The sequence below is a fragment of the Oryzias latipes genome, chromosome 1, assembly GCF_053564925.1.
Source record: "Oryzias latipes strain Hd-rR chromosome 1, Olatipes_Hd-rR_3.1".
NCBI lineage: Eukaryota > Metazoa > Chordata > Actinopteri > Beloniformes > Adrianichthyidae > Oryzias > Oryzias latipes.
This window is the reverse complement of record NC_136237.1, coordinates 10,159,021-10,168,454: the sequence shown is the minus strand read 5'-3', so window position 1 is coordinate 10,168,454 and position 9,434 is coordinate 10,159,021. Positions and strand designations below refer to the sequence as shown.

At 47.4% G+C, this 9,434-nt stretch overlaps 1 protein-coding gene and 1 long non-coding RNA gene across 4 annotated transcripts in view; one reads left to right on the top strand and one right to left on the bottom strand.

The window, feature by feature from the left end:
• Positions 1 to 169: 169 nt before the first annotated feature.
• LOC144984792 (uncharacterized) overlaps positions 170 to 9,434 on the bottom strand; it is a 15,650-nt gene continuing 6,385 nt past the window's right edge. The window contains exon 3 of the long non-coding RNA XR_013648672.1: positions 170 to 1,422. This is a non-coding gene — a long non-coding RNA (uncharacterized LOC144984792). The remainder of the gene's footprint in view (positions 1,423 to 9,434) is intronic.
• The window catches only part of LOC105354740 (platelet endothelial cell adhesion molecule-like), an 11,884-nt gene continuing 2,782 nt past the window's right edge, over positions 333 to 9,434 (top strand). Inside the window, exons 1-11 of one of the 3 annotated variants that reach the window (XR_002874124.2) lie at positions 333 to 501; positions 598 to 624; positions 710 to 836; positions 914 to 1,089; positions 1,192 to 1,369; positions 2,473 to 2,579; positions 2,658 to 2,930; positions 3,774 to 4,079; positions 4,157 to 4,258; positions 4,336 to 4,363; positions 4,458 to 4,635. Coding sequence is in view for 2 of the 3 variants with exons in the window: in XM_011479241.4 (XP_011477543.2) it covers positions 333 to 501; positions 598 to 624; positions 710 to 836; positions 914 to 1,089; positions 1,192 to 1,369; positions 2,473 to 2,579; positions 2,658 to 2,930; positions 3,774 to 4,079; positions 4,157 to 4,258; positions 4,336 to 4,363 (1,493 nt within the window). In the remaining variant the exon portion in view is untranslated. The remainder of the gene's footprint in view (positions 502 to 597; positions 625 to 709; positions 837 to 913; positions 1,090 to 1,191; positions 1,370 to 2,472; positions 2,580 to 2,657; positions 2,931 to 3,773; positions 4,080 to 4,156; positions 4,259 to 4,335; positions 4,364 to 4,457; positions 4,636 to 9,434) is intronic. The other 2 variants (XM_011479241.4, XM_020705391.3) reach the window with 2 other exon arrangements.

The window sequence follows — 9,434 nt, the reverse complement described above, 5'->3', positions numbered from 1 at the left end:
AGGTATGAACCGAGCTAGTGTCAAACTTTTCTCTTCAGACATTTTTGCTCTATTGGTAAAAAAATAACAATTTGTATGATTTAAAATCTATATTTTGCTCTTGTTTTCATTCTGGTCCAAAAAATGTCCCAGTTTGTCCAGCACGATGACTGTACACTTGGAATAAACATAAATCTGTCAAAATTCTCTTTATTTAAGACTTATTGTTTGTTCTCTCTGAAAGTTATTTGTTAGGTATTGTGTCTTTTTCAGGTGTGTAAAGTTAGTTGAAGGAAAATTGGACATGACTTGGTTGCTTCCTCAGTGGCCAGTGCTGTAGTTTTGTATCAAACATGGCAGCTAACTGCCCGATGCTTCAGACAGGGAGGGGACAGCACTATCAGTGGCTTGCACATGCTTGTGAGCTGGTGTCACAGCACAGACGCTCTTGCTGCCCTGGAGCTGCAGGACAGGCTCTCGTTTTCTGCAGGATGCTTGTTTCCTTCTCAATTGTTGTTCTTGGTGAGTGATTGACACAAACTGCTTACGTTCAGGCGTTCACACCTCGAGGTTCAGTTTGGACCCTCATGAACTTGTCATGTCTTGTTGGGCCTGCAGGGTTGTGTTGCGGCGGCGGTGACAGCGGTTCGTCAGTTGGTTTGTTAGCCGATTTTGCAGCTGCTAGTTTCTTGCGCGTGCTCACACAGGCTGGTTTCATGTTTCCTCACAGATGAATTGTCGCTGGGCCGTCCAAAGCTTTTCGGCCCCTCAGAGGCTCTGGTCACAGAGATCGAGAGCTTTATCTGTGAAGTGCCAATTCACCCTCAAAATGAGTCCATCCTTCTACGCTTATTCAAGTAAGAGCCCCTCCCCATACGGGTAAAGTGCAGCATGATGGTGGTGAGGTCTTCGCCAACTACCAGCATTTTTGCAGGGAGGGGGACCGCACCAACGTGCTGGGGGAATACACCTCTATGAGGGGGGAGATTGGTGTCATTCCAAAAAAGATCCAGCTGTCCCATGAAGGTTACCTGGAGTGTGTGGCCAGCGTGCAGAACAACTCGGCCATTAGTCCAACTGTCAGTCAAACCCACTACTTAAAGGTCATTGGTGAGTCCCTTTGATGAGTAGAGTGAGATCAATAATAACATGTACTGTATGTCCATCACAGGATGTGAAGATTAAATGTGGCTTACTTCCGTTGTCCTGCAGAGCCAGTGAAGGGGGCACAGATCACCCCCTCAGGTCCTGTGGAGCTCTTTGAAGGGGGTGAAGTGGAGCTGCAGTGCAGACTCAGTGCTGGTAATCATGTGTCCTTCATGTGGCTGCGTGACGGACAGATCATCTCCTCCTCCCTCATCCCTGCAGACGACAGCTTCGTGATCAGCCGGTAAGACCCGCCACAGCTCGCTTATGGTGGTTCCTGCAGACCTGAGGTTTCACCTCAAACAGGGACAGGTTGGAGATTTTTCACACAACTCAGAATCTAGCTTTTACAACTCTAAAGGGGTTTTTGCCCTCTGGGTAATCCACATTTCCTCCTCATATGAGAAGGAATGAGACTTGTTACAAACACTTTTAAAAGTTCTCAGTAGGGTTGAGGTCCGGGTATGTTGGGGGCCACACCATCAGTTTATCTCTTTTTGTGCTCATAGCAGCAAATGATGTAGAGGTATTCCTTGCAGCATAAGATGGTGCAGTGTCATACATGAAAATGATTTTGTTATGGAAAGCATGGTTCTTCTTTTTGGGCTATGGAAGAAAGTGGTCAGTCAGAAAGTCCACCTACTTTTCAGAGGTCATTTTCACACCTTCAATCCCAATGATTCCGGCCCAAACCATGACTCTACCACGTACTCGCTGGAGTCGCTAACCTTGTATGGCAGAAATCTCTGATTCTGCCTCTAACTCCACAAACTTGTGTGTGCTCGGAATCAGCCACAAATCTCTTAATAGTATGATGATCATATATAGAATATTAATGTATTTCTGACATATATGTCTAAATGTGTAAACCGTGTAAATTCAAAATTGAATTAAATCAAATCAAATGGACCGAAAAACTGGAAAAACTTGTGGCTCGAATCGATCTAGACTCTGGCGAATTAAATCGGATTGATTCTGGAAATGATTTGTGATACCCAGCCCTGGCTGGGATGGTGGCCCTGATTTTCTCATACCAGTAATTCTCACATTTATCGACTGACAAACAGGTTTAACTTTAAAAGAACTGATCAACAGGAAGAAAATTTCAAATATGTGGCTGGCAGGAACCAACATTTTACGACATAAGGACAAGTAGCTGAATCCAATCATTGCGTGTCGCAACACAACACAACGTTTTTTATGAAAATGCAGGAAAACATGGTCACAAAAACTGTTAAAATTACCCTGAAAATGGTTAAAAATCGTGAATCCCAGTTCTTTATTAAAGCTTGTGTTGCACAGTTGCTGAAAAAGAAAAAGAAATAATAAGAATTCTGTGTTCCTCAGAGCGACCGTGAAGGACAGCGGTTCCTACACCTGTGTGGCTACCAACAGCTTCAACAACACAAAGGTCTTCAACACCAGCAGCCCTGAGCTCCATGTCACAGTCAAAGGTCTGACCGCAGCCTTCAATGCTCAGTCATGTTTTTTAAGAGCATTTTGGAGTTATGTTTCCCCTCCTGTTTCCTCAGCACGGGTGTCAAACCCCGACATCTCTTTCACAGTGTTAAAGGAGAGTTACCAAAGTTATTTTTGCGTGATCTCCTGCCAGTCAAGCAAAGGAACTCCTCCGATCAGGTTTTCACTCTTCAACGGCACAGATCTAGTCAGCAATGTGACCGTTCAGCAGAGACGCGCTACATTTAAAGTTCCTGTGGTCCTGGACCAGCATTTGGGATTGTTCCAGTGCAGAGCAACCAACAGCAACCAGACTAGCAGCAGTCTCTGGATGCCCTTAGAAATCGGTGTGTAAACTTGTGAACACGTAGTGTACATTACAGGGGCTGAGAGAGCTTAAAATAACCTCCAATTCTGTCCTGGAGGAACACCTCAATTCTAAAAAAACACCATGCATACAACCAGACAATTAAGTACAGCATTTAAGCCACACAACACTGAATATGGCTTTTGATTAAGCACCCAACATCTGTTCCAGATTTAAACCCAACAAGGAAGTACCACACACTGCAGTTCCTCCACAGGAGGAAAAAATCTCCATTGACTTCTATGTCAAACAATCTGCTTTACACCTCACTGTTTTGCTGTCTTTGGATTGTTGTTGGATTGGGTGGAGTAACTTTGACCATTAAGTTATTGTGACTCTGGATTAACTTCAGTCATGGTTCCTGCCCACTTCAGGATTCATTTTTGGCAAGCAGAATCCAATGTCAAAGCAAAGATTATCCATCCAGCGTGTTTATGTCTTTGCTTTTAATTTAATTGCTTTTAATTTACTTTATTTGCTTTTGGGTCAGCAGTTAAGGGTAAAGTTAAGGGTATGGCTAAGGATAAAACCAGATTGAAACAGCTTAAAAACTGCAGTTTTAGTACAGCTCAAATCAGTCTCGGGGGTTCTTTACAAAGAGAACCATTAAAACAAAAAAATGAATCGTAAAAGTTAAGATGAGAGATATTTGGCACGAGTCCAAATGGATGATTGCAGATGCCGAGCGTTTTTGCAGTGTGTGTTGGATTTGTATTTAAATTAGCATTTTTATTGCAAGTTGAAATTATCTCTGGCTGCTTTTCTAAATGATTTGTAGTTGCAATTTTTCATCTTACTTGCCTTTTTTAATCTCAATACTCAGTCCCAGTCGGTGGGCCTGTAACCATGCGCTACAACTATGACGTGGCAGAAAACTATGAAGTCATCTTCTTGAGGCTCTACTGCAAGCCAGACAGAGGTTCTCATCCACGCTTCCAATGGTATCTCAACAAGTACCCCCTTCATGACCGAGGAAGCTTCTACTATGTGTTCAACCAACTGCCAGGACAGTCCATCCTGGTGGTTTCTGTGGGGAAGGTCAGCGCAGGGATCTACCACTGTGAAGTGTCTGACAGCTTTGACAACAGCACTGTCATTAACAGCAGGAAGCGCTATCTGGATAGAAAAGGTACAGCTGACACTGCAAGAACAAAACCTCCCAGTGAAAGGTAAAGGACACACTTTCATGTCCTCTTAATCTTTCAGTGTTGAACCATATTCCAGTTTTAGTGGCCGCTGTTGTGTTCGGGTCTTTTTCCGTCATCGTCCTCCTGGTGTCTGCCTGCTGTGCGGCAGGCGTGGCTTTCAGTAAGTCTATGGACGGCTTTTATCTGCATTTGCTCCTCGTCAGTTCATTCGGTAAAATAATTTTGCTGTTTTTCCAGGAAGGAAGAGGAACATAGAAACATCTCTGTGAGTATTTCCTTTTTTCAATCGTGATTGCTTGGTGAACAATTTTTTTTAGAAGACAGACAACTGATTTTCCACCCATCTTTGTTTTTCATAGAGCCCTACATCGACAGTTTTTGAGTAGGCTTCCTACAATGTTCAACCTTACATTTGTGAACACTGTTGAATTCCTCTTCTTTTATGATATATGTTAGTAATCTTACAGCTGGGAAGGCCAAGAACCAGAGAAACTGGGTCAAACTTGAAGTCCTCTTTCAGAGTTTTTCGCATTTCAAGTAAGACATCTCTCCAGTAAATCTGTATCTTAATACAAGAACAGAAATAATGAGTGAGATTGCTGATCTCCATCTTACACTTAAGGGAGAATGGAGCGACATCCTTTCTGTATCGGAGAGACGGCTTGGGGCAATATGTGCTCGATGCAGTATCAATAGTTGTATTGCTCTTGTCTGGTTTACACACTGTTATTTTCCTTGCATTATCCCAAATATCTTCACACATCTCTTCCATTATTGCAACACCAAGCCCCCTCTCCCAGACCCCTTCAACCCGTATCTAAGAACTAGCATTGAAACATTTACTCAGGGCGGCGTAAAAGGATCTCATTGAGGCCTCTCCCTGACGGAGAAGCGTCAGTTTTTTTTTTTTTTTTTTTTAACTTGTCCTGTCCAACAGCTAGGCAAACAGATGAGAGCTGAGGGCCTCTTGTGTTGGACATATTTTATTTTAACAAGAGGGGTTATTCATCTTCAGACAAACCAAAGGTATGTCTGAATAAACCCCTTTTGTAATTGAGGCCAAAATTTATTAATTTCAATCATGTTTGAAAATCATTGGTGTTGGACCGGACGGAAAAGGAAAGAGGGGAAGAAGAGAGAGGGACGTTAGAGAGAGGGGGGGGTAGGAGTGTGATAATAGGAGGGGAAGGGGGGTAAGACCATGAAGCAGCATAGAGCAGACAGGTTTACTGGTTGTTTATCGTTACGGTAAGGTTCAAATGTAGTACAAAAAGGGCGGGGCCTGTTCACACACACTCAAAAATTATCAACACACCTGCTAGCCGCAAAAATGTCCACATGTCAACATGCACACAAAACAGATAGTGTTCACGAACGCATACCTATGCCTTTAAACCAACTAGTGTGAAATCTTTCATTCATTCAATCATGCAAACTATTAGTGCAAAGGTGAGCTAACACCTGTGCTCAGGTGAGTGTTTATGTTCTTCTAAAATGGATGGTGGAATGTGAAAAGAAGGAGGAGGAGCGCCCAGCCACCCCCACACCCATACCCCCGCCGCAGCAGCAGCGGCAGCCGGAATTCCCCCAACGCCACACGGGAACAGGCAGGGAACAACCGCCCCCCGGGCGACCAAGACCGCCACCCAGGCCAGGGCCAGCCGGACCGCCGCGAGGCCCCCAGAGCCAGAGAGCAGGGAGGCGCAGAGGGAAAGAGAGCGCCGCCCCAGCCCAGCCAGGAAAGCAGCCCCCCGCCGCGCCGGAAGAGCCCAACGCAGGGCCCCACCGGAGAGGGACGCCCACAGCCCCAGACGAGCACCCCACCACCACCCAGGAGTTCCGGGCATCCCCCCGCCCCGACCCCAGGTACGAGCCAGGACCCCCCAAGGGAGACCCGCTCCGCACTCCAGGCCGCCACCCACCCGGCCCACGGTTGGTCCAGGTAGGAGCAAGGCAGGGGCCCGCCGCCCCCGCCCAGGAGGGGGGAACCCCGGGGAAAAAAGGGCGGCCCACAAGGGATGTTATAAATATGGCCCGACCAGGCTCGGCCATGTTGGAAGTTTGGCGGGGCCCAGCGCCCAGGGGCAAGGACCAGGACCCACCCCCCAGGGACACGAACACCCCCGGCTCAGGTGTAATATGAACCCCCCCACCGTGCGGAGAGAGCACCGCCGGGCCCAGGGAGCCGGCACCCAAGGGACACGGCCGCCATCGCCAAGGGGCCCGCACCCCCCACCAGGGAAGGGGGTAGGGGACAGATGGACCCAGGTCCCACCTTCCTTGTAAAATGTGTGTGCGTGTATGGGTGTTTGAGAGGGTGTTTGTAATGCATGTGTGTGTGTTTATGTTTGAATGTATATATTGAAGGGGGAGGGGTGTGTGTACTAAGGGGGGTGCAGTTAAAATTGGCGAGTAGGGCACTAAGGGGACATCTCCTGATTACTCACAGTGATGTCCCCTTACCCTCCACACCAAGGGGCCCTAAATGTCTAAGGTGCGGTTAAAATTGGCGGGTAGGGTGCCAGGAGGACATCTGCTGCTTGCTTGCAGTGATGTCCAAGCACCCCCCCTACCAAGGACCCTACATGTCTAAGGTGCAAATAAAACCGAAAGAGGGGGGGCCCACTCCATACGGCAACCATAGGAGGGGGGCCACTCCCAAGTAGCCCCCCCCCAAGGCGCATCGCAGGCTAGACCCCCCACCCCCTCACCCTAATATGAGGTTATATAAGGAAGGGGGTAAGTTGGGGACAGCTGGTAGACTGTCCCCCGGTGGTCAAACAGCCGTCCCCCAGCCCACCCCCAGCAAAGGGGCCAGGGCCACCCAGCCCAGGGGCCCACCCCCGGAGGCGCCGACACCCCAGGCCCGGCACCACCCACCCCACACAGAGAGAGAGGAGCCAGAAAGCGTCGCCCCCCCCCGGAGCAAGCCCAGGCCCCCACCCCCAGACGCCGGCCCTAGAAGAGCTCTGGTCAGGCCTCGACGGGACCGAGGAGGCCAACCGGCCGAGGCAACCACTGATTGCCTCAGCGGAGACCCCGACCCGCTAGCCCCCCCGACCCGTACTAATAATGGGCCCCCCCTCCCCCCCAGAACGCCCCCCCACAGGACAGGGCCGACAAGCCCCCCACCCCACCCCACCCCAGACCCCGCAGCCGAAGCGGGTGACGCCCAGAGCGACCGGGGGCCCCGAGAGGGTTGTCCCGTCCCGTCCCAGAGCCAGGGAAGGGCCGATCCCAGCCCCAGGTACAGATGGGCAGCCCATCCGGCGCCGCTGGGCCCCCCCCACCCGAGCAGGGCCCCTCGCCAACCCCCCCCAGCACAGGCAAAGGGATCACCCCCCCAAGCCAAGCCAGACCACCACCCCACCCCCCCACCACGCACCCCCACACCCAAGCCCAGAGGACCACGCAGCGCCCCAGCCCGCCCCACCCAGGCACCGGACCCGACCCCCCGACCAACGGAGCCCCCCACCGCCCCCGCCAGGCACCGGAAGCCCCGACCCCCACCCCAAACCACGGCAGAAGGGCAAGGAGCAGCGACGACCAAGCCCCCCACCCCCTAAGTCATGGAGTCAACCACAGGAGACTAGAGAGACTGAATTCTTTCAAAGTTACTTGAGCTTTGGGCTGACATTTTTTCCAAGCTGATATGATCAAACAGCAGATTTCTGTGTTGACTTATGTTTATATTTTTCTTGTTTTTCCAATTTATTAAAATAGTTTTTTTGGCAATACAAAGAGTTATGAAAATGATAGATGCTAATCCTTCTTCTATATCGATGGCACTCATGTCACCAAGCACACAAAGTGACGGTGAGGCAGTGATTGAAACCTTAAGCCAGACTGATAAATCGGCACATACCTGCTGCCAGAGAGCCTGGACAGGAGTGCAGAACCACAGTGCGTGCATGTAGCTGTCGGGTAGATTATTATCACAGTGCTCGCAAATGTCTGAGTTACTGAGACCCATCTTGAACATCCTCTGTCCAGTGTAGTAAATTCTGTGAAGAGTTTTGAGATGGATTAGCTGCAGATTTGGACTTTTTGTCAGTTTAAAGGTGTTTAGACAAAGTTTTGACCAGAAGCTTTCATCTGTGCTGATGCTCAAATCTGCATCCCATTTTTTTGTTGGAAGGGCAATATTGTTATCTAAATTACATAAAAGTTTGTATATTTTGGAGAGAGTTCTATTCATTGAAAAATTAATCAGAGTGGTAACTACATCTGGTAGCTTTAAATCGTCGTCTTTAATTTTATACTTTTTAGTAATACTTGATTTAAGTTGCTGATATTCCAAGAAGTTATTTATTCCATGTTTGTCTTGAAGTTCCTGGGGGGTTATGAATCTTCTATCAATAATTACGTGCTCTAGTTGTTTTATGCCCCCTGCTTGCCAAGCTGGGAAGTGAATCATTTTTTTGTTAATAAGGATGTCCGGGTTGTTCCAGATGGGTGTCATTTTGCACGGTTGAATTGATGATTTTGATATTTTGAGAAATTCCCACCAGGCTGTTAAGGTGGCATTTATATTAATGCTTTTGAAACAATCCTGTTTTTTAACTGTTTGGCTAATAAATGGTAGCTGTGACAGGTTGATCTTTCCACATAACGCCTGTTCCAAGTCTAACCATGAGTTGGTTTCTGGATTATTTTTTAACCATTTTAAGATGTATTGTAATCTAAAGTATTTGTGGAAGTTAGGTAATTCTAATCCTCCACAGTTTTTTGCAGATTTTAAAGTTTTTAGACTAATTCTTGCAGGTTTGTTGTTCCATAGAAAGCTTGATATGGATGAGTCTAATGTTTTGAACCATTTTAATGGCGGTTGTGTGGGAATCATTGAGAAGAGATAATTAACCTTGGGTAAGATTTTCATTTTAACCGTGGCTACCTTGCCCATAAGGGACAAAGGCAGGTTGGTCCAGCGTGTTAGATCGTCCTGTATGCTTTTCAGTAATGGGGTGTGGTTTAGCTGCACCAGTTCTGATAGTTTGGGGGAAAAGTAGATACCCAGATATTTGATATTTCCTGTTTTAACTGGAATTGTGAGTCTTTGTTCCATATTCCTGTTGAGTGGTAATAAAACAGACTTATTCCAATTAATGGAATAGTCTGATATGGAGGAGAATTCATTTATGATCATTGCTGTTTCATTTACAGAATGTAAATTCCTTAAAAACAGTAATATGTCATCCGCATAAAGACTAATTTTATGATGGCTGTGTTTGGTTTTTATTCCTATAATGCTCTCATTCTGTCTTATTGCTGCAGCTAAAGGCTCAATGAATATAGCAAAAAGAGAAGGAGAGAGTGGGCAGCCCTGTCTGGTTCCT